The sequence below is a fragment of the Leucoraja erinacea genome, chromosome 39 (genome assembly GCF_028641065.1).
Source record: "Leucoraja erinacea ecotype New England chromosome 39, Leri_hhj_1, whole genome shotgun sequence".
NCBI lineage: Eukaryota > Metazoa > Chordata > Chondrichthyes > Rajiformes > Rajidae > Leucoraja > Leucoraja erinaceus.
The window spans coordinates 9,152,153-9,177,585 of record NC_073415.1 but is presented as its reverse complement, the minus strand read 5'-3'; the positions used below and the strand labels follow the sequence as shown (position 1 = coordinate 9,177,585).

General features: G+C 44.3%; 1 protein-coding gene across 2 annotated transcripts in view; it reads right to left on the bottom strand.

Annotated features, from left to right (window-relative positions):
- Positions 1–7,161: 7,161 nt before the first annotated feature.
- LOC129714548 (sphingosine 1-phosphate receptor 2-like) overlaps positions 7,162–25,433 on the bottom strand; it is a 32,091-nt gene continuing 13,819 nt past the window's right edge. For both annotated transcript variants that reach the window (XM_055664242.1, XM_055664243.1), the window contains exon 2: positions 7,162–10,301. In XM_055664242.1, coding sequence (XP_055520217.1) covers positions 9,074–10,159 — 1,086 coding nt within the window. In that variant the 5' untranslated portion in view covers positions 10,160–10,301 and the 3' untranslated portion in view covers positions 7,162–9,073. The remainder of the gene's footprint in view (positions 10,302–25,433) is intronic.

Below are 25,433 nucleotides of genomic sequence, written 5' to 3'. Positions count from 1 at the left end.
CCCGGGGTTTTTCAGGGTATAACCCACTATGTCACAAATGACACCAAATACATTGTATTCTGTGTTATTTGTGATACATGTCTATGAGTCTTTGCAGATGGTGGAATTGAGCAAAACCAAAGTGCTGGATGAACTCAGTGGGTCAGGCAGCATCTGTGGAGGGAATGGACAGGCGATGTTTCAGCGCAGGTCCCCTCTGCAGATGCTGCCTGACCCACTGAGTTTCTTCAAATCTTATTTTAAATTATGTAGAAGAGTAAAGAAACAAAAGTGAGCTGATTGAAGTTTGTTAATTAACTTTTTGCAAAGAACAAGGTCCTCCTTTCATGTTTGACCCTTGGAGTCAGTGGAAGTGTGAGATTTCTCCCATGTTGGATTATTCTTTGAGCTGAGATAAAAATGTGAGATTCAGAAAAAAAATCACTCACAGACTCTAACAGGTACGGACCCCCCCCCCCATTCCCAACTTCTTAAATATGGGTGTCGTCTATACTGTTCCCACATGAATAAAGGGTTGTACAGGTATAGGAAAATAAATGTACCGTGGCGTTAATGCTTTAGGACCACCAGGTGGCGGTATTTGGCTGCTTGTGTTGAAAGGAGTTGTTTTTTTTCAATTGTCAGATTGTAGAGTTAGCCTCACAGTTGAATGCAGACAGTATCACTATAGTTGTACCATGCACACAACATTGATGTCAGTTTTGCTGATGGTTCCGACATCACATCTCAGTTATAGAACAGTGGATCACCAAAATCCTGGAACTCTCCAGTAATTTATAAAGCTTAGTTAGATACTAGTGACTTGAGCAGAAACTCTGGCTCACACTATAACATCTACATGGCAAAGCCCATTCGGATGGGATGATGGTGGTCATAATGTAGCAATGCGGTTGCCAGAGTGACACAAAATGCTGGAGTAACTCAGCGGGTCAGGCAGCATCTCTGGAGAGAAGAAATGGATAACATTTTGGGTGGAGACCCTTCTTCAGACCATGGGGCCAGCTGTTGGATTGGCACCCACTGTCCATTGCTTTCTTCATCTGCATGTAAGAGATGGATGGGGGGCTGGTGGGTTGGGACATATCTCTCTCCCCCTCTCTCTCTCTCCCCCCCTCTCTCTCTCTCCTCTCTCTCTCTCCCCCTCTCCTCTCCCCCCCCTCTCTCTCCCCCCCTCTCTCTCTCCCCTCTCCTCTCTCTCCTCCCTCCTCTTCTCCCCCCCCTCTCTCTCTCTCTCCCTCTCTCTCTCTCCCCCCCCTCTCTCTCTCCCCCCTCCTCTCTCTCCCCCCCCTCCTCTCTCTCTCCCCCTCCTCTCTCTCTCCCCCTCCTCTCTCTCTCCCCCTCCTCTCTCTCCCCCCTCCTCTCTCCCCCCCTCTCGCCCCCCCCCCCCTCTCCCCCCCCCTCCTCTCCTCCCCTCTCTCCTCCTCTCCCCTCCTCCCCCCCTCCTCTCTCCCCCCCTCTCCCCTCTCCCCCTCCCCTCCCCCTCCCCCTCCCCCTCCCTCCCTCTCTCCCTCCCTCCCCCCCCCTCTCCCCTCTCTCTCCCTCTCCCCCTCCTCCTCCCCCCCTCCTCTCCCTCTCCCTACCCCGTCTCCCCCTACCCCCCTGTGTGTGTGGGGGTGGTTAGTGTGCGTGTGGGGGAACAGACCCAGCGGGTCTGCATTTGGTCTAGTATCTTATATAAACTCATTATTGACCGGAAGTGCAATCACTGCTTTCTACTCCGTCCCCTTTCTGTTGAAATGCTGGAAATGATTGAGACTGCACCATTTCCAAGCCTGTGGCGACCAATTGTCCACTTGACCATCATGGCACAGGGCACAGTGCCATCTCTTATTCATTGCCCCAAGGTAGAAAGCCTGTGTCCTCTGACAGGCTGTGTTGCTGCTTGCATATTAGGAGTTGTGTGTAGGAAGCTGCTGTGCACATAGATTTTGTTAAATATTGCCATAACTCTGAAGTAAAGGCCTCTGAACAAATTACAGGAGCCCTTTCCCCAGCAGCTCAAGGAGTCTGGCATTCTGGGGAATCTGGCTTGGATGGCAGGGCAAGAAACTGAATACCCTTGAAATGCCACTCATTCATGTCTTTCCTTGGTCCATTAATCATTTATTAATCAGTTTGGGGTTGGTAATGAACCTTAAGACACAGACATGCTGACTGTGATGCCTATTGTCTGTCCTCTAAGTGCTGAAATGCATTTTTAAATCGGATCCATTTGAAACTTGCTTCCACTTTGCACCTGCTTTTTGTCAGCGTAGGCTGGCTGTTTCACTCTAAGATGAAGAAAGATAACAGGGTTCACGAGATTACAATTTGTTAAGACATTATCTCTCTGGATTGAAAATCACTAAATGTTGTCAGTTTCAGTGGAAATAAAATCTTTGATCTTTTATTCCACCGCACTTAAAACCTACTGAGGTCTCATGTTATTTTTCAGTCTTTCCTCTTGCATTTTACGTCACACCTGTGAATCAGTCAACTTGGGTGTCGTATCCAGACTGAGGGGGAAGTTTCCCCAGTGGAATTATTTTCTTCAGACTCAACCCATTACCAAAGTGGGCTTAAAACGACGGCACTAAACTGTGTAAGAAGGAACTGCAGATGCTGGTTTAAACCGAAGATAGACACAAAATGCTGGAGTAACTCAGCGGGACAGACAGCATCTCTGGAGAGAAGGAATGGGTGACCATTCAGGTCGAGACCCTTCTTCAGAAGTCTGAAGAGACCCTTCTTCAGAAGGATCTCGACCCAAAACGTCACCCATTCCTTCTCTCCAGAGATGCTGCCTTTCCCGCTGAGTTACTCCAGCATTTTGTGTATATCTTCGGCACTAAACTCTCATTATTTTGAAACTATTTTCACTCTAGAGCCCATAGAGATGGTGAATTTCACACACTGCTGATCTAGTTAATGGTATTTTTGCTGCTTAGGTGTCTGCGCGTGTGCGTGCGTTCTTGGGTATAGGTTTTAGACAGTAAAATGCTAGCGAGAGAGATGCGGAGCGGAGTTTATGGTCTCAACATGATAAAGCAGGGCAACTGATTTCGGCCCGAAACGTTGCCTATTTCCTTTGCTTCATAAATGCTGCTGCACCCGCTGAGTTTCTCCAGCACTTTTGTCTACCTTCGATTTTCCAGCATCTGCAGTTCCTTCTTAAACATTAACAGTAACCTTAACCTTTTGCAGTATTAAATTCAGGGTGATCAAGGAACCAGAATTGGAATTCAGTGGTCTTACACAATGGGAATCACATATAAAGGAAGGGATTTGAAAACAATGCAATTTTCAAAACAAGGCATTGAATAACTAAGAGCCCATGTAGGTCAGCAGGCACGTTAAGATTCGGCGAGTAGAGGTTTGGACTGTCTCTTATTTTGGGAGAGTGCATCTGATTAATGTTTTGACAAAGTATTAAGGAGGGGAAAGGAAGTCAGTATTGAGGATGAAGAAGATACTGGAGACGATGAGAAGAAAAACATTACTGTACGCTTCCTATCAGCCTAAGAGGGTACACAGCCCATCAATTAATTCATGTGCCTATTACCATGGAATTATCAGTGTTACAACATCCTCAAATAATTTCATCACACATTGCTGATAGCTAAACAAAGAATTTCATATCGCCACAATCCAGAAGGACTGTCCCTTGATGGTGATGATAATACTCTATTGTCACTTGTACCTAGCTAGGTACAGTGAAATTCTTTGTTTTTGCATACAAAGTACAGAAAAGAGTCGCCATAAAGGCAGCGACAAAGTTGCAAAATGTACTTATCCCTTCCGCCCACATTGAAGGAGCAATCACTGTTCGAGGAGAGGGATTTGAGTTTTGAAGCAGTCTTGTTTGTTGAGCCAATCTTTTACCGGCTTTGGTTCACTTGCGCCATCCACTCCTCCCATGAATAAAATAGAACTAGATGGGCCACAGATGTGGAGAAACCCGGAGAGCTTGACATTCAAAGGGACAACAGGTTCTCTGACACTGCGGGGATTTATTTACAGAGTTTGCTGAGATTTCAGATAGACTGACAACGTACAAGCTTTAATGATAAACCCAGAGAGTTGTGAATCTGTGGAATTCTCCGCCACAGAAGGCAGTGGAGGCCAATTCACTGGACGTTTTCCAGAGAGAGTTAGATTTAGCTCCTAGGGAATTAAGGGATATGGGGGGGGAAAGCAGGAACGGGGTACTGATTTTGGATGATCAGCCATGATCATATCGAATGGCGGTGCTGGCTCGAAGGGCTGAATGGCCTACTGCACTTATTTTCTATGTTTCTATGATCAGCTCCATCCCTGCTCAGCCCATTCCATTCCCAGTCACCCAGCGCCCTCTCCACCTTTCAGTTCCACTGGAAATCCCAAAAGACAGTTTTCCACATGGCTGGGAGCTGGGCTCCATGTGAATGGAATCCTTGCCAGGGCTGGAGCTGCACTGCTGGCAAATGTTTTGTTTGAGGTCATTAACAAGGCAATGTTACTCTGTAAATAAATTACAAAACACAGAGCTGTGGTTCCACCAAGTAAGGAGACTGAGTCAGGAAATTCCCAGGTTTAATTGCTGGCCTAAGATAAACATAAAATGCTGGAGTAACTCAGCGGGTCAGGCAGCATCTCTGGAGAAAATGAATAGGTGATGTTTCGGGGTCGAGATTCTTCTTCAGACTGAAGAAGGGTCTCAAATGTCACATATGTATTTTCTCCAGAGATGCTGCCTGACTCCAGCATTTTGAATTTATCTTTGGTTTAAACCAGCATCTGCAGTTCCTTTGTACACACTTAATTGCTGGCCTGTACTGCTGATGAGGCTGAGTCTGAAACTCACAGCCCCTGGGGGAAGAAGACCCCTAAAATGTGCACCTCTAATCACAATCCAGTAACTTGTTAAAAAATCGACTGGGTCCATCCATTAGGGTTGAGGCATAAACTGTCTCCTATTCATGGAACTCGTCACAGGGTCTGTCTGTCCTACCTGAATCTGGATCATCGGAGGCTAATGAAAGAACTGTTAGAAGTTTATAAAATTATGAGGCATAGACTTATGATAGATAGGTTAGGCAGTCAGAATATTTTTCTCAGGATGGAAATATCAAATACTAGAGGATCTAATAGGGGAGGAGGTCAGAGGGAAAGTTGAAACTTGTATGGTACAAGTTTCTTGACAAGGGTCCTGACAGGATGGATCTGAAGAGGATGTTTCCTCTTGGGGGACAATCTACACCCATGGGTCGGTGATTACAAATAGGCGGTTGCTCATTTTAGGCAGGGATGCAATGGATTTTATTCTCTCTGATAATCTGAGTTTTAGGAATTCTCTACTTCAAAAGGTGGTGGAAGTAGAGACATTGATAACCAAAAGGATATGGGGGCAGGGGAGATGGGTAACGAGGAATGCAGAGTCAAGGTTATAGTTCGATTAGTCATAACCTCATTGTGTGGAGGAGCAAGCTTGAGGGGCTGAATGGCCTACTCCTATTCCTAAGTGGTATGTTTACATGATCTTCTACCACAACCCCATTTTTTTGTGCCCAATCCCGTCTTCCTCTTGCGTATGGCATGCAGCCTAAAGTTGTAGGACAACTTGTTCTATTTGATTGTGCACGCCAGGTTGATTGCAATCGTTGAAACAGGGCGGACCACGTGAAGGTTGCAATCTCCCCCCCCCTATCCCAGTAGCGTTTGATTACTTAAATGCCAGAAATCCATCAATTGCTTTTTGAACATCTCCACAGCCCTTTGGGACAGTAACAAAGATTCACAACTTCTAAGTGAAGATATGTCTTCTTAATGCGAAGAGTAATCCCGCCCAATTACGAAAATGCGATGCCTGGTTCCAGTTCTTACAATTTTAGAGTGTACATTTTATGTGATTCTAAACACGACTCAACTGTACGACTAAGTAACAAAACTAAGTAACAAGAATTTGGTGCAAACCAGTCCCCAGTGTCCTGGCCAAGTGGCGGTTTGTGCATCCAGCAACATATGGTGCAGTTTCCAGCGTGCGTCGTGTTACATGTGCTATTGGTGATCAGTATTCGCACCCTGTGTTCAGGTCTGTGTCCAGCCATGGGCAAGAGTCCTCACTGTGTCTCAACAGTCCCCAATCCCGCCTCTATCACCAACAAATGATCAGCATCTGGGCCCCGCCTTCATTTAGTAATCTGTGTCTGGGCCTTGAAGGTCATGAGGGTCCTTAAATGGGAGGCCACCATCGACCACAGTCAAAAACAAAGATCATAGATCTTTGGTCAAAAAGACCCAACAGAGGGCGGAAGCTGAGAAAACACAATCTGCCACAGGCAATTATGGTCCAGTTTTATACTGCCATCATAGAGTCTGTCCTCACCTCCTCCATCATGGTCTGGTTTGGCTCAGCCACCAAGCGTGACATCTGGAGATTGCAGCGTATCGTTCAATCAGCCGAGAAGATTGTTGGCTCTGGGATTTTATTTCATTCTTCACGTGTTTAAATTATAATGTTGTTAGTTTTAATTGTCTACTGTATATCGTGTTGTTGCTTGTGAGCAAAGCACCAAGGCAAATTCCTTATATGTATACATATTTGGCTAATACAATTTATTCAATTCAATTAAACTTGGTCCCTCTTTCCTGGAAGGAGCTGGTAAAAAGAGACACTGAGGTAAATAGGCCCTTTAAGCCTATTCTGCCATTGAAGATAATGGTTGACACCAGATCGAGCAACTTATTGCAGCTTTGGGGGAGCTGATGCTTCCTGATGTTGCACCTACATATTCTCTAGGTTTTCAGCAGACATGCTCTGAAAGATGTTATCAACCACAATTTGTCATGTCTTTGTTTCTCGGCTATTTCTCACCACTCTGCGCAACTACCTTTCATGTCCTGCATTAAACAGCCTGTCTTTTCAGAGAGACGGATGCGCACACACACACACACACACACACACAGTTTGCAGGCATGTCTTTTCACGCTCAACATCACGCTGAAGAAGCGAAGAAGAAAAATGTAGTTGGAAGGCCACCTCTCACGACCAATGTTAAATCGGCCAACTTGAAGCTCATTCACCCACCAGTTGTACAGCAAGACTGCAAATATTCCCCTCTTAAAAACCATGTTGAAAAATTATGATTCCCGAGTTTCTCAGTATAGCAGTTCTTAGACCCAAAGCCACAAACCATGCTGGGAGATTTTTAGAAAAAGTTTATTTTTCATTCATTTAATTTTCAGTGAACAGATCCGAATAGGATCTCGTACCGTTTACTATTCTATCTTTTGGCATTTTATACATTGTTACATATACATTAAACATTCGGTATTTAATACTGCCTTCAGCTGTAGTGTTGCCACTTTAACATTGAAACTGCACAACAACCTATTGGTTCACCTTTGTCGCAAGGGACAGACCAACCAAATGGTCATGGATGTTCCACCCAATTCATTCCCATTAATCTCCTAAAAGGAAAGCATCACCATGGGGAATACATCAGGTGGTATCTGACTTGCCACTGGATTTTTCCTGAAGTCAAGTGACGGCAAGACTAATTAAAACACTAGACTTTGTTTCTGTTTTCACTCAAGGAAATTGAGGCCACATCTCTTCTTTCAGCTTTTATACTTGGACTCTGTGTTAATACAAAGCCATTTCCAACATGTGGAAAATGTGCATGTTTCCCCAACAATGGGGGCAGGAGGTGGGGAAGGAGGGAGACCAGGGATTGGGACCAGGGTTTTCTCCGGGATAGATGCTTTGATTTGGGGTCTGCCTTCACAGAAACGGTTAAATGTCGAGTCGAGTACAGGCTGCACTGAGTGAGTCATGGAGCTATGCCGAGGTTGGAAGGCTCCACAGGCCTGTTCCACAGGCTGATCAAACAGGAAGATCATGAAACTACTAAATGGCCAATATAAAATAATGGTTCAGTTGGAGAAACCTTTACAGAGTAAGTCAGAGGGACCCTAGCAGCAGATTGAGGCTAACCCAAAGCACTGTAAAAAAAAAAAACATGTTTCTAATGGGCATGTGTAGAGTTTAAAATAGACATCTTTGATCTTCACGTATCTCAGATCTAATTCAATGAGTCAGTCGTTCTGTTACCAAGGTGATGGGCTCAATAAGGTTCAGTGACTAACCTGTCACAGAGGATATGGTTTAGTTCATTTATGGTCGGCACGGACTTGTAGGGCCGAGATGGCCTGTTTCCGTGCTGTGATTGTTATATGGTTATATGGTCTGTGGATTTTGTTGGCATTTATGACCCATCTCCGATTGCCTTCAGGAAGGTGGCAATTAGTCTCTCTTAAGACCTGCTGTAGTCTGTCGTAAACAAGCTGGCACACGGTATTGAATAAGGAGTTCCAGGACTTAGTAATAAAGATTGTCACCATTTATAATGATCCGGGGTAACCATAATCCGCAAGATACACTACTTGAAGTGCTATCTCTGTGGGCATTTACCATGGATCAGGAATGGGGTGGAGCTGGGGACGGGGTAGTTTCAGAGTCGGGAACGGTGTATTAGGTTGTGAGCACATTTCTCTCAGAGTCTGCTTTTCTCAGAGTCAGGGACCGCGTAAGGGCACTGGGAGTTCTCTCCAGGAATGATGGGTCTTGTTAGAATGGCATGTGCTTTTGTTACTGCCCCAACGCAATAACATTTACTTTCCTCTCTTCTGCAACACACCATTAATGCATGTGGCCTCCTGATGACATCCAGCCCTTTGGTTAAGATCACAAGAGCTTCAAGATGTTGAGGTCAAGCAATGCCAGTCATTAGTTGGAGAAATACGTTCGCAACATGCTCTCGCCAGGTTGCAGAGTCTTGGCATACTCTTGAATCCTGTTATTCCTGATGAGGCTAAATGTCCTCTTGTCAAGGTTATTCATTTATTTTTGGCTGGTGGCAAATGGGTTCCAGGGCATCAGAATATAAACCCCACTGGTCAGCTGATGTGGTCAGTTTGGCTGCGATCCAGCTTGTTCCCCCATGCCAGAGAGGTGGCTGGCATGGCATTGACCAAGGCCAAGTGTGGAGAATGCATGTGTTAATTGTGCCCCTGACCTTGACCCTCACCACCTAGCCTTTGGCAACCACGGGCATCACACGAAGGTTGTACATTCTGGCATCATTGGCGAGTCTAGTGCCTCGTGCTTGTGGTAAGATCGATCCAAGGTACTGGGGTGGTGAAGCGTGGCGAAGCAAGTGTCCATCCGTGCCTTTTTGTCCATCAGCGAGCTGCAGCAGATAATGTGCAGGAATGCCCTGCGCATGTCCCTGCTCCTCAGGGTGTAGATGATGGGGTTCATGGCAGAGTTGAGGGTGGCCAAGCCCAGAAAATACTCGGCTTTGTACAGAATCTTGCATTCATTCCCCTTGTAGGCAAAGTCCAGCAGCAAGATGATGAAGGTGGGCGCCCAGCACACGATGAACACTCCGAGGACGATGGTCACAGTCTTCAACAAGGCCAAGGTCTGTGGGGCCGCCATTTCACAGTGGCTCGATCGCACAATCAGGTAAATCCGCACGTATAGAATTACGATGGACAGCAGGATGATGCTCAGGAGGGTGATGCAGAATAGAATGTAGTTCTTCGAGAAGAGCGGGAGCACGGTGGAGCAGCCACTCTTGTGACACAAGCAGTTCCAGCCCATGATGGGCAGCCCGCCCAGCAGCACGGAGGCAATCCAACAGCTTCCGATCAGCAGGCACATCCGACTGTTCTTGTCGCTACTGTACAGTTTGACTTTCACAATGGCGGCGTGCCTCTCAATAGCGATGGCCAGGAGACTGAGGACTGAGGCCGACAGCACGATGAACATGGTGCCCTCTCGGAAAAACCACTGCAGCGGAGTCAGCTTCATGGTCCATGCACCCGAGAACGCAAGGTTGAAGATGTAAGTGATGCCCGCAAACATGTCCGACAGCGCCAAGTTGCCGATGAAGTAGAACATGGCCGAGTGGAACTTCTTGTATCTACAGATCGCCACCAGAACCAACAGGTTTTCAAGGACGATAAAGGAACACAGGATCATGAAGATGACAGACACAACATTTACTTTGTCTGTCGAATACTTGGGGTTCAGAGACTTATTAGTCAGGTTATAATAAAATCTGACCAAGTCCTTGTCGTAATAATTGTTGATGGAGCCCATGGGCGCCATGCATGGTGTATTGTTCTCATTCATTTCTACAGAAGCCTCTGACAGCTATAGGTAGTCGATTCCCTTGAGGGCATAATGGGTCCTGCGATGCAATTCCACTGTCAGCCGGAGACACGATTCCAAAGTGTAATCTTCACGTAGACATGCCGTTGTCATTTCCAGTCATCTGCAAGGTCAACAAAAGGCTGATTATTAACAAAATCTATGCTAGTGTTCCACAATATTTTTATTTTTATGCTATAGGAGATGACCATTCAGCTCATTAAGTAACACGATGGATTTGGAGCAATCCCATCAAAACCGTTAATTGTATTCCATTTTTCTTTTGCATGACCAACTTATTCTCCTGCCACATAAGGGTCCTTTACAGTGGCTGGGAGAGTGTATAAACCCTATACACATGCAGTAGAGTTGCTGCCTCACACAGCCAGAGACCAGGATTCCATCCTGCCTTTGGGTGCCGTCTGTACAGAGTTTGTACCATCTCCCCTTGGAGCCCTAAAGCTTCTCTGACTTCAGGGCTCCAAGTCCCAGTGACCTGCGTGGGTTTTCTCCAGGACCTCTGGTTTCCTCCCACATTCCAAAAGATGTACAAGTTTATTGGTTAATTTGCTTGGTTTAATTGTAAATTGTCCTTAGTGTGTGGTATAGTGTTAGTGAGCAGGGATCGCTGGTCACCGTGGTCTTTGTTGGCCGAAGGGCCTGTTTCTGTGCTGTATCTCTAAACTAAACTAAACTTGGCACTAAAGGTTAGCAGTGAACCTGGGTTGCTGTATCAATAAGGCAGCAGTACTAAACTGCTGCACCATTGGGGAAAGGTGGATAAGGGGAGGAATGGGTTGAGTGTGGGCATAATTTTGTGCCATTAGCATTCATACCTCAAGGGAAGGTGGCTCATGCCTGTGTTGTGTTGCATTGGATACTCAGTTTGATTCAGAGCTGTATCTTTATAAAAGGCAGCTCTATGTTCAGTTTTTTGCTTACCCAACTACTGGAGTAACGACAGAAGAGGGACATGTCCCTGCTACTCCAACTGTTGTCACTGTGCCACAGTCACAGTCTCTCTTGTCCATCGCTGGCTGTGACAGATCCCAAGGAGCCTGTTGTCAGCCTCCATCCAAATACAAGCTGTTATCACTATGTTTCTGAATGTTTTAAGGGAATTCACCAAGTCTCTGTGGATGATGTTTCACTTGAAACGTGACAGTCAACCAAACATCAGTTTTACTGAGAATCAATTCCCAGTTGGTTGGGCCTGCCTTGGGCTCCAACATCAACAGTCATGGCACAGACTTGCCCGTTAATGTCAAAAATCTCACTCACATTGAACACATGGAAAGATTCTATTCTGTTTGACCTCAGCACCAGGATCAAGTAAATGCTTGGGGCACAAACCTCAATCACAGGTAACGTCCAGCTACAGAAGTCTCCTGGTCCAGTAGGTACACAGAATAGGCCCAGTGTGGGTTGTGGCGAAGGAAAGGTCAGTGAGCTGGGTGGGTAAAGGTTGGTGGTACTGATGAATGGGGTCCAAAGATGAGGCTTGTGAGGCAAGATTTTATTTTAAAAATCATTTTCAAACCCAGCTGAGCATCTTGAAAGGCAGACAGCACTGATTAGTCACCACGGACTACCTCGATCCAAACACACATAGCAGATTCAGCATTTCCCCACGTGACTGGGTAATTCTTCCAAAAATAACAATTCGGCCTCCATATCCTTCCTACAAAACAAAATATTTCTCCTGGCAATCCCCCGGGGTCGAGGATAACTTGCCTACTGCAGTTCTGTGGGTTGAGTGGCTTAAGCTGCTAATGTGGGGGCCTACAAGTCAGCCAATAGTCGGGCAGGAGGTAGCTTAACACTGCAAGTGGGTGGAGAGAAGGATGGGACGGATTCCACTTTTTCTACCGTTTTCACGTCTTCCTCACACTCCCAACAAAGAGATTTAAGAGACGAGTTTAAGAAGGAACTGCAGATGTCGGAAAATCGAAGGTAGACAGAAATGCTGGAGGAACTCAGCGGGTGCAGCAGCATCTATGGAGCGAAGAAAATAGACAACGTTTCGGCCCGAAACGTTGTCTATTTCCTTCGCTCCATAGATGCTGCTGCACCCGCTGAGTTTCTCCAGCATTTTTGTGTACCTTAAGAGACTTGAGGTTCTAAATTCTTCCTAGATGCTCCCGCTTCCTCTTGAGCAGTGATGGGCCAAGGTTTCCATCAGGCAGTGGGGATGTTATACTTTTCCTAAGGAGGCTTTGAGATTACCCTTGAATCAATTTCCATCCCCTCCCCTGCCTTTACCATCATCATATCAATCTGATAATCAGTTGCTGTGGTGAAGCTTGAAATAGAGTGCTTAGTTTAGGTCACAGGAACTGCAGATGCTGGTTTACAAAAAAAAGATTGCTGTAGTAACTCAGTGGGTCAGGCAGCATCTCTGGGAAAATATGGATGGGTTATGTTTTGGGTCGGGTTCCAGCTTCAGACATTATTTTGGGTGTCAGGTGTTGGCTTGTGAACATGTTCACTGGGTGTAATTAGGTGCTGAGTGTAATTAAAGCCATAATGAAGTGATGGCCTTGGAGATCGTGCCACTACATTTGGGCAATTATGCATAGACAGCTGTAGTGGTATGTCTCGAGTGCTTTTGAGGTGCCTATTATATGCAGTGCACATCTCAGAATGAATATGAGGTTAGGTACACTGCTGCCTAGTAGACCATGAGCTTCGTGCAGCGTTGCAGATCTTAATCATCAAAGTATTTTTCTCAAACTCCCAAGGACAATGCAGGTGGCAGGGGATTTCATTGTCAAAATCAGTGGTGTGTATTATCCAGGTTCTTTGTAGTTGGCAGCCAGCATCATTTAGCTGACTGACTGAGGACTTTTGTTTTGTAAATGTTTAGAGAAAGGGCCATTCATTCTCTTCAGTGAACAACTCAATGATGCCTTGGAATTTGGCCACCAAACGTGCAGAAATACAGACATCTTCTACGGATGGCAACCCAATGACTGAGTGAGCCGAGGAACAGAGGTTGAACAATTTCCCACTTGTTCAGTCGACTAGTTCCAGTCAGAAGTTTTTTTGAATGCAAAGTGCAACATTGCAGTGTAAAAGATTAAGAACCAGTCAAGATGGAGCCTTGCTAAGACCCGGTCTGCACCAAGAATTGTCCTCTGATGGATCTACTGGTTTAAATTAATGCTGCATGCAATCATGTAACAGTTGGAGAATGGAGATACATTTTAGGGCACATATTTGTGAAGGACTGAATCATTTCTAAGCTACATGCTTAATTTCATTATAATGAACTAAGCCATTCATCAAGCTTCTACTTGGACTTTAAGTGGTTCCAGTGGTCTGCCACATTTGAGTGAACAATGACAAGATCTGCTTGTCCTGTGGTTTTATTTTGGTTTGGCAGTCTGCGACTACTGTGGGACAGGGAGAATCATACAGAATTCAGAAAGAGGCACTCAGTCTACTGCGTCTGTGCCAGTTGTGAAAGAGCTCCCAGCTTAAACCCTCCCTCCAGCACTGGTCTTTGGCCTTGCAAGTTACACTGGCCTTTCACACAATCTTCCAGCCTCCTAACTCCCTCTGGGTAAGAAAAATGTCATCTCCCCTCTGACTCTTACCAGCTATTTTTAAATTTGTGCACCATGACTTTTGACATCTCAATCCAGGTTCCTTAATTTATACAACTCAGTTAAATTCTCCCACACAATCCTTTGTTCCAAAGAAAGCATCCCAGGCCCAACCTCTCTCAGCTACAATTTTCCAGTCCTGGCAACATTCTTATGAATCTCTTCAACATCTCCTGTGCAATCACCTAATCCCTATAATAGTGACCAGAACTGAACACAGAACTCACCAAGATGTGGCCCAACCAGTATCATATGCATTTCTTGTACAACTTCTTACATTCTTTGCTTCGTTAATAAAGGAAAACAGTGCGTGTTCCTTTCTGTCCAACCATCTACCCAAAGATCATAGAGCGGATCATACCCTCTTTGATCTTTGCATCTACCTATTAAATAACCCCCCTCCTCCTTTATTGGCCTATTACCTGCCAGACATTATCCTGCCCCTCCTCTCTTCCAGCTTTCTTCCCCATACAACCAGTCTGACGAAAGGTCTCAACCCGAAACATCACCTATGCATGTTCTTCTGAGATGCTGCCTGACCTGCTTAGCTACGCCAGCACTCAATCCCTTCTTTTGTAAACCAGCATCTGGAATTCCTTGTTTCTACATTGCGTTTGCTTCCTGCCAATTGCTAAATTTGGATCCCACAAGTTTTTCTGTGTTTGGCTGGCTAGCCACCCACCATGGTCCTTTAAAAAGTGTTGCTAAAATCCCTCAGATCCATCAAATTCTCCGCCCTCATTGGTCCTCCTTGTTACCGCATATATATATATACACACATACATATTTGTGTGTGTGTGCATATAATATCTAAAACTGAATTAAACCATTTCTACAAACTCCTTCCTCTTGTCCAGCTTCCATCCCTACAATTAAATCCAAACTTCAACCTCCACCCAGCCATCAAATTATTGGGCTTGCTGACATGGTTCTCGAGATTGCTGTCTGGAAATTCTGTGCTCCTTCTGCAAAGGTACAAATAGCTTTAAATTTCTCACCAGTTCAGTTTGTATGTTAAATATAACTCCAGCCACTATCTTTATTGATTCAATGGAGAGGCCCACGGTGCCTCTAACTGTACACTGACTGCAACCCAAATGAACTAGGGAAATTGAATCCCATACTTTCACTGCCGTCATGCTTTTGCATGTTAGAAAGTTGGTTCATGCCATCAGACCACATTTCTGATCCTTCCAATGAGTCATCCTTTCTCAAAGGGGTTTGAAAGTATAAGGGGAGACCTCATTGAAACTTACCGAATAGTGACAGGCCTGGATAGATTGGTTGTGGAAAGGATTTTTCCACTAGTGGGAGGGTCTAGGACCGACCAAGGCACAGCCTCAGAATCAAAGAAAGTACATTTAAAAAGGAGATGAGGTGGTATTTCTTTAGTCAGAGGGTAGCAAATCTATGGAGATCATTGCCACAAACAGCTGTGGAGGCAAAATAATTGGGTATTTTTTAAAGTGAAGATTGCCAGGTTCTTGGTTAGTACGGGTCAACGGTTATGGGGACAAGACAGGAGAATGGGGTTGAGAGGGCAAGATAGATCAGCCATGATTGAATGGTTCAGTAGAGTCAATGGGCTGAATGGCCTAATTCTGCTCCTATGACATGAACATACAAGTTGGGCTGGAGGGGATGTTTTCATGCTGTACGACTCTACAACTTTGACTGAGCAGCTGCCTCAGCATCTCTTGGCAGCCTGGAGGTGAACACACATCGTTCCAGTGATAGTCCCCAGACACAACAGCACAGCCAGCTCCAAGAGCATAGGTAGATGGAGTGGCAGGGGCGATCTCTTAGCAATAGGAAGACTCACCCAAAGATCTTGCTCTAGTATCTTTGGGCTCACCATTCAGGACTTGGCGTTTCCAAGTTGGCTGCAGGAAATAGTTCTCACTTTAGGTGGTGCTACTGAATACAGTGAAAACTCTGTCAGACCCTTCTCACTGACTCTGACATTTCAAATCCTTCCAGTTTGGATCACTGTTAGCTGTGGCAATATTGAAATTTCTATGCGACTGATTGGCCTGGTATAATATTTCACCGGATATGTAATTAAACTTCAACATTTTAATTCTTTTCAAATGAGAATATGACCAGCATGGGAATTGTTAAAGACTCTTTGTAGAAGCTGGTGGTGCGCAAAATGTTGCTGTACTTGCCACATTACCACAGTGATACAAGCCAGAGGCTCATCGATGACTCAAAAATATTAATTACACCAACCCTGTAAACACTGACGTGCAGGTCTCAGACATGCAGCACCACAGAACCTTTTATTACTCATCAGTTTGCAGGATGTGGATGTCACTGATTGCTCTCTATCCGCAATTGCTCCTCTATCTTTCATTGACCCCAAATTGACCACGCGGGGGGGGGGGGGGGGGGGGGGGGGGGAAGGGAGGAGTGGACAGGGCCACATATAGGTTCATCAGGTGTAGACAGCAGATGTCCTCGCTCCTTGGGACACTAGTGGACCAGATGGGTTTAAGCAATAAAAAGGCAAAGTACCGGAGTAACTCAACGGGTCAGGCAGCATCTCTGGAGAAGGTAGACAAAAGTGCTGGAGAAACTCAGCGGGTGCAGTAGCATCTATGGAGCGAAGGAAATAGACAACGTTTCGGGCAGAAATGTTGCCTATTTCCTTCACTCCATAGATGCTGCTGCACCCATTGAGTTTCTCCAGCAATTTTGTCTACCTTCGATGTTCCAGCATCTGCAGTTCCTTCTTAAACACATCTCTGGAGAACGTGGATAGGTGACGTTTCAGAATGAAGAAGTGTTCCGACCTGAAACGTTGCCTATCCACGTTCTCCAGAGATGCTACCTGACCTGTAGAGTTTCTCCGGCACTTTGTGTCTTTTTTTTTGTAAACCAGCATTTGCAGTTCCTTTTTTTCTACTGTAGGGTTTATACAACAATTCAGTATGTGCTTACTGATACAACTCTTCCCATTTGAAAGAAAAATGTTGAAGTTTAATTGGTATGGTGGAATTGGAACTTGTATCTCTGAAGCTGTGGTCCAGAAATCTGGCTGCAAGTCCAGTGATTTAACCTTCCGTGGAGTGACTCGCCTGAATCCCCAATCTTTTCCACCATAATTATTCACATTCGCCACTGTCTGGGGGAATGCTGTTCCAACAACACTTAAACTGAACAGCATCCAGAACAAAACATACGCACTTTACATCCTGTACACCAGTCCCTCCATTGCTGTCGCACCATAGTTCGGCGGCAGGCGCGGGCACACCGCGACGCCCTGTGTCTCCCTTTCAAGGGAGATGCTAAAAATGCATTTCGTTGTCTCTGTACTGTACACTGACAATGACAATAAATTGAATCATTTCATTTCATTTCATTTCCAGGGTGTCCCACCCACTTAGTATAACGTAATTGTTCACCTAAGTTCCTCTGTCAACCCCTCCCAAAATCCCCAACTCTGAAGCCAAAAATTACAGGGCAATAGGTTTGTGGACATGCCACCACTTGTATAGTCTCTCCCAGTTGTGCACCATTCTGCACGATCACTAGTCATTAATTACCACTCAAACTAAAATCTGGAATTCACTCTCGAACAGCATATTTTAACAGATTGAGTGTAAAGTCTCAAAGCAACAACTCACCATTAACTTTAGTGGCAATTAGTGAAGGGTAATAAACGGCAACACATACATCCCATAGAGGAGTAAACTTTAAAAAAATTACTGCATGTGCTTGCATTTCTGTGAAATGTACGGCATTCTTCAAAGGAGCGAGGAGGACTGGATTTGATCAAGCTGGAATGCATTGAATGATGTAAACTGACAAATCTCTAGGATTTCCTTTAAAAATTAATGAACCATGTGAGCAGAGAGAGCTCAGCCCATCTTGTTTAGTTAGATTTCTGCAAAGCTTTTGATGAAATGTACTCAGGAGATGAGCCCACAAGATTTCAATATAAGGCTGTGATCCAACATGTCTGGAGTGGATTAAAAACTCGTTGAACAAGAGGAAGCGAGGAGTGGAAGTGGAAAGAACTGGCTGTTATTCCACAGGACGTGATATGGCAAAGCAATTGCAGGCAGTGCCACAAACCTCTGAGACACGAGGACTGGTGCCAGAAAATGGGACTGTTTACGGAGGGCAGCAGGTGCAAACATGACTTGGTTTTCAAGGAAATTGCTTGAGAAACCAAACACATGTCGACCCATAAATCTTAGGTGTGTTTATCCTGATCAAAGATTCTACAGCAAACCTGATAGGGCAGTGATGTAAAGTCTTTATGCAAAGGCTGAGAGAATCTCACCAAGAACGGTGGCACAACTGGTAGAGCTGCTGCTTCACCACGCCAGAGATCCAGGTTCGATCATGACCTCGGGTGCTGTCTGTGCAGTGTTTGAACACTACATCCCAAAGACATGCGGTTTTGTAGGTTAATTGTTCTCTGTATATAGCCCCCAGTGTGCAGGGAGTGAATGCAAAAGTGGGACAAGATAGAACTAGTGTGAACAGGTGGTTGGCGTGGATTTGGTGGGCCGAAGGATTTGTTTCTGTGCTTTATCTTTCAATCAAGCAATAGTCCCGCAGATTTAAATCAGCATTTTCCAAGGGTAATTGGATCTTTTCCCGGTGAAAAGTCCTGTAGCAGGATTTGAGAGGCAATCAGGATACAAAATCTGAACCGTGACCCTCCCCTCTTGATGAAGATGAGTCTCGACCCGAAACGTCACCTATTCCTTCGCTCCATAGATGTGACTCACCCGCTGAGTTTCTCCAGCATTTTTGTTTTCTTTCGATTTTTGCAGCATATGCAGTTCTTTCTTAAACCCTCCCCTCCTTAATGCTCTCTTGTATACCAGCGCCTCTGGTTGCTGGCTAGATTGTCAAGGTGAATTTGCTTGCTCAGTGGCCATGACATGTTATGATTAAACAGATAGGCTGTTAGGCCCAGCATGTCTGTGTCAATTTCTATGCTTCAATTAAAAGCATGCTCCGACCTCTCTCAGTTCAGCTTCAATTTAGTTTATTGTCACGTGTACTGAGGTCTTCATCTCACGGTATGAATACACACTCATTCTTCCACTCTTCCCACATGTCTATCAATAATTTTCATCTCAATCATTCCCTGTGCTACCGAGCTCTCATTCTCACCACTTTCTGAAATGCATTTCGTTGTCTCTGTACTGAACACTGACAATGACAATTAAAGGAATCTGAATCTGAATCTGATAAGATTCCCTATCGCATTTATCAGTGAATGCCATTTGTTTATAGCCCCTAATTTTGGACTTCTCGGAATAATAAACATCCCATAACCATCATACCAAATGACTAATCTTAAAGTTATCCATTAGGTAACCTTTCAGCTTTCTTGTTTCTGGAGAAAAATCTCAGTTATGCAATCGTTCATAATTAGAACCTCAGTTCTAGTATTTATCTCCAGTATTTTGACAACCTTATCAAACTGCACATTGGAATCTCACATAGCTTCTGTACAAACTGCTCTTTGTATTTCTCAGTCACTGGATTCACAGGTTCTTCATGGATCCCTTAGTTTCTTATGCTGCTCAAATCATTATGTCAGATAAAGGTAGACAAAAATGCTGGAGAAACCCAGCAGGTGACGCAGCATTGATGGAGCGAAGGAGCAAGGCGACGTTTCGGGTCGAGACCCTTCTTCAGACTGATGAGGGGGGGCTGGAAGAAGAAAGGAAGAGGCGGAGACAGTGGGCTGTGGGAGGGCTGGGAAGAGGAGGGGAAAGAAGGAGAAAGCAAGGACTAACTACATTTGGAGAAGTCAATATTGATACCGCTAGGGTGTAAACTACCCAAGCGAAATATGAGGTGCTGCTCCTCAAATTTACGGTGGGACTCACTCTTGGGTTGGATTCAGAATGGGAGGGGGAATTGAAGTGCTAAAGGAGTTGCAGATAAAGGGTCACTCTGAAATGGTGTTGCCCGATTTACACCACTAGGAATAGACACAAAAAGCTGGAGTAACTCAGCAGGACAGGCAGCATCTCTGGGGAAGTAATGGGTGACGTTTCGGGTTGAGACCCTTCTTCTTGATGGAAACGTCACCTATTCCCTCTCGCCAGAGATGCTGCCTGTCCTGCTGAGTTACTCCAGCTTTTTGTGTCCATCTTCGGTTTAAACCAGCAGTTCCTTCTTACACCACTGGGGATTGGTTTGCTCGCAACATTTACTGGACACGAAGCATTGGAGTAACTCAGCGGGTCAGGCAACATCTCTGGAGAACATGGATAGATAATGTTTTGGGTTGGGATCCTTCTTTGGCATGATTGTTTGTGGGGGGAAGAGGGAGAGTGGAAGGAAGAAAAGCTGGGAGGGAGGAGAAACGAGTGATCTTACAGATAATATTTGACACTGAAGGCACAGTGGCCAATGTGGAACAATTAAATGGGGATATGCAGGAAGCCAGATATGGTGATGGTCAGAGGACTTGTTAGATTGTCAGCCTTTAATAGATTTAAAGCCTCAGGCTCCTTTGCTGTCTAGGGCAAAGAATTCCAAAGATTCAGACATTCATAGTTGAAATCCCTCTCCTGTGTGTCCAACATTTTGTCTATCTTCACTTAACCTATCTATATCCCCTTGCAGGTTCCATGTTGCTTTCCATGTTCCATCTCACAACTTGCTTTCCCACCTCTCTGCTATAGCAGCAACTTTGGCCAAGTACACCTAGTCATTCATCTAAGATTGTAAATAGTAGTCAACGCCCCGGCACTGATCCCCGAGGCACTCCAACAATGATGGCTTGCCAATTTGAGACTTATCTCTGCTCTGTTTTGTATTACTTAGCCAAACCACCAACACTACTAATAGACTATCATCCATGCCAAAAGCTCCTGTCTTCATATGGTGCTTTATCAACCACATCAGTTAAATCTCTTTGCGTACCTTGCTTGTTACAGACTCAGATGACATAGATTTATCAAACACAATTTCTCTTTCATAAAACTATATTGACTCTGATTTGACTCTATAATGACACCAGTGCCGCCACCAGAACTGCAGGCCTTTATGGCCAAGCTAAGACTCAAACATTTATTTTAAAAATGCAGACGTAGGGTTTAAGATAGCTCCTAAAATGTGGCAACTCTTGTGTATGGACTCAGTGTGGTGTGCCATCTTACACTTGTGAGTGTGTCTGAAGTATAGCAGGATTGTCACTATTGTATGCAAAGAAGAATGTCCATACTTAGGTACACATGAGAATAAAGTACCACTGAATGATTAACATTCATAATTAAAATGGATTCAACATGTTCCCAATGAGATACTGCTCATAGTTTCCTGCTTTTAGTCCCTTCCCAGTAGCTTTACATTTGAGATTTTCTATTCCATTGGAAACTTTTCAAAACTTCTTGGATATGGGAAAGTTACAACCAATGCAATCACTTCTTGGCAAAGGCCAAGGATGCAGGCCATTAGATCCAGGGAAATAATCAATCTTTAGTCCCATTCGTTTCCCTTTAACAATATTGAAGTTCCTTGTTGCTAGTTTTTTGTCATCAAAATGCTTTTTTGTCTTTCACTATTAGAACAGAGAAAATATTTGTTGAAAATCTCTTTCATTTCCTTATTTACTAATAATTACGCAGTTTAATCCTCCGAAGAGCCAATATTTACTTTAGTTACTCTTTTCCTTTATAATGTACATACACTCTTAATAGTTTTTCTTGATGGTTTATTCTCATTATCCACCTTTTTTATCATTCTTTGCTGACTTCAAAAATATTCCCAAACTTCTGTATTATCACCAATTTTAACAACATTTTATATATCATAGTTCAAATTCAATTCACAATTAGCATCCTTGGTTAGCCGTCGATCGATTATCCTTGTGAATCTTTATTAAGTTGGGTTTTTTATTTTTAAAACATCTGCACTATTCATCAATTGTCTTTTAATCTATTATCCTAATCTGTTTTAGGCAACCCTGCCTTCATTCTTTTGTGATTGTGTTTATATTTTTTAATCTAGGTTTTTCCACTCAAACTGAATGTGAAATTCTATAATGTTATGATCACTCTGTCCCAGTGCATCCTACAATTATAACACTTGATAAGATATAAAACAGCTTATTTCGCGGTTGATTCTACAATATATTGTATGAAGAAAATTCCCAAAATTAATTCCTTGAACCTTGACTGCCATTGTAAATTTGATTTAAAAAAAAATTAAAATAAAATTACCTGGGATCATATTCATTTCTAGACATGGACTGGAATATACAGAATTTAAAAAGGCTGAGAATGTTAAATTTAAGGCATCATCAGACCAAGACAGTCGCTGTACAAAAGGGGGATGTGGGCCAATCAATGGCAGGTGGGATTGGTGTAGATGGGGCAGCTTGGTTGGCATGGATAAGTGGGGCCGAACGACCGGTTTCCGTGCTGTGTGCCTATGACTATGACAAGGGTGATGGGTGCTTATTGGGATAGGGGCAGCTGAGGGTTTACATCCATGTTGATCAGGAGAGCACTGGAACCACACTTGCATTGAACAGAGACACACGCACTGCATGTTTGAAAAAGTCAAAACACAGACTTGAGAATCAAACGATTCCCTCAACAAATCATGCACATTACAGATTGTGCTATGCTCTATTCAACGCTCAAGGGAAAAATCTTGCTGTTCCTGAGAATAAGACAAAATGCTGCTTTAATCTTCCCTCCTAAATGACGCATACTTAATAGATATTCCTACCTTAATCAGACAGTGTCCGTGTACTGAGCCTTCCCTTTGACGCTGGCGTTAGTGGGCTGACACGCTTGGCAACCTAACCCATACTGTTCTCTTTCTCTTTCTCTTTGAATCTTGACTCACAGGTGACATCTGGTCAGCAAGTGGGGGAGTTCCACTTTTAACGATTGCTTTATCACAATGTGATAGAGCTCACTACTGTATATTGCGAGCTTGATCAACTGACCCTTCAGTGAATTTATTGACCAGGTCAGGAGTTCCCCAAGACCCACAGAATGAGCCATGAACACGTTGTCCGGGTATCACGCAGAGTTGAGACTGGGCTGTGTTCACCCAGTGACCATACACTCTATATCACAAGGTCCTAGTGATTTCTTTATTTAGCAGCAATTAAATCATGACCAAAGCTCAGAAAGATGAGGAAAGGCAGAACAATCCGAGTCACATTATGAATTGGATTCCAACACTAGAAGGGAAGTGAAATAAAGTTTTGCGTCTCATGAAATCTATTCCTTGTTGAAGAGGTCATGGTGGCCTCTCAGTCTTCAAGAAAGTATAAAGTCACATTCTCAATGCCGACACAAGAGACTCACATCTCCGCTTGAAATCATACATTTCTTTCTGATAATAATTTAACATTAGCAACCCAGAATCAGTCAAAATGTCCAAATATGTCTACTTCTGGAAAGGTCCCTTCAAAAACTCATCTCGATGAGCAGGGAGCTGCCATTCTGAGCTACAAGGATCTAGGCAAGATTGGCTCATTCAAGTGAAACTGTCAGCAGTTACTGCACTGGCAACTGTCTTCAGGATCCATGTTTTGCTGAAATGGCAACTATGGAAAATTATTGGATGCAGACAATGCAAATAAGATGGTTAATGAAACACATGGATAAAATGATAACATCCCCACAGTACTCACAGATCATCACACAACCCAGCCTCCCTTCCAGTGATTCCATCTCCACTTCACCCTGTCTCAGCAGGGCTGCCAGTTTCACCCCAGTCATTCTCTTTTCTCCCCTCTGCCTTCAGGCAAAAGTACAGAAGTTTGAAAACACACACCTCCAGATTCAGGAACAGTTTCTTCTAAGCTGTTATCAGGCAACTGAATAGTCCTCTCACCAGCTAGAGTGCGGTACTGACCTCCCATCTACCTCATTGGAGACCTTTAAACTATCTTTAATCGGACTTCAACGTTGTATCTTGCACTAAATTTTGCACCCTTTATCTGTGCAGTGTACATGGGCTGATTGTATTCATGAATTTTAGTATTTTCTTTGACTGGACAGCACACTACAAAAGCTTTTCACTTCCTTGATACACATGACAATAATAAACTAAACTCCCTTCTCCCCAACACTCAGGATTACCGATCCAGCTCCTTTACACTAATATTTGATCCTGTGATGAACAAAAACAATAAAGTATCTCCAATATAGTCTGAAGAAGGGGCTCGACCCATAATGTCATCCTATTCCTTTGCTCCATAGATGCTGCCTAACCTGCTGAATTTTTCCAGCATCTGCAGTTCTTTCTTAAACATAATGTACCTCCACATCAGGCTGGAGTGGGACATTAAAAACTAGTGTGGTGGTGGTGTATCCCAGCATATTTTGCTCTCACCCTCCAAAGCTGGTTTATCCTGCTCATAGTGCTCAGGGCTAAACAGCAGTAGCATCCCAGCTCCTGGTCATTTAGACTTTCACAAGTTTCCAATTGTGGGTTAAAAGGAAGGAAAAAGAATTTAAGTATAGGAAAGATTGACACTTTGGGATTAAAGCCAAAAGGATGTCGTGGATAATAACAAAACGTCAGCACTGAGTCAGGTCACAGTCCATGCTAGTGTTTTGATTAAGTCTCCCTTGTACATGTCGAACAAGAACTGAGTGCATCCATTATGGGACTCAAAAGGACCCATAAATATAAAGCAGCCTAGACAGACATCATCTCTTGTCTGTTTAACATTCCAGTTCTTTCTGGCTGTAATGAAATCCTACTGAGATCATCAACTTTCCTCACAGATAACACCAAGCAATGTGCAGGCTGTACAAATCAGACAGCAGCTCCCACGTTTGTATTTCTCACACTCAGGGTAGTTATTGGCAGTAAATGGGACTATGATTTCCATTGTGCAAACAAATGCACTGAATTATGCTCAGTTTTGTAGTTCAAGGGCGGCACAGTGGCCGAGTTGCTGCCTTACAGCGCTAGAAACCCGGGTTCCATCCTGACTACGGGTGCTGTCTGTATGGAGTTTGTACCTTCTCCCCGTGACCTGCGTGGGTTTTCTCCAGGTGCTCCGGTTTCCTCCCACACTTCAAAGATGTACAGGTTTGTAGGTTAATTGGCTTTGTAAAATTGTAAACTGTCCGCAGTGTGTGTGTAGACCAATGTTAATGGACAATAGACAATAGGTGCAGGAGTAAGCCATTTGGCCTTTCGAGCCTGCACCTCCATTCACTATGATCATGGCTGATCATCCACATTCAATACCCCGTCCCTGCCTTCTCCCCATATCCCCTGACTCCGCTATCTTTAAGAACGCTACTTAACTCTCTCTTGAAAGCATCCAGAGAATCAGCCTCCACTGCCTTCTAAGGCAGAGAATTCCACAGATTCATAACTCTCTGGGTGAAAAAGTTTTTCCTCATCTCCATTCTAAATGGCCTACCCCTTATACTTGAACTGTGGCCCCTGGTTCTGGACTCCCCCAACATCCCAGCAGGGATGATAATGTGCAGGGATCGCTGGTCAGCGTGGACTTGGTGGTCCGAAGGGTCTGATTCCGCGCTGTATGTGTAAACTAAACTCAACTCACTGGGACGAGGCTTGTCATTGCCCAACACATGGAAGCAAGGAGACATTAATCTTGTCTGACAGGGATCATAAATTGGACTCAAGACCTTATTGCTCAAGGTCATGCACTGAGG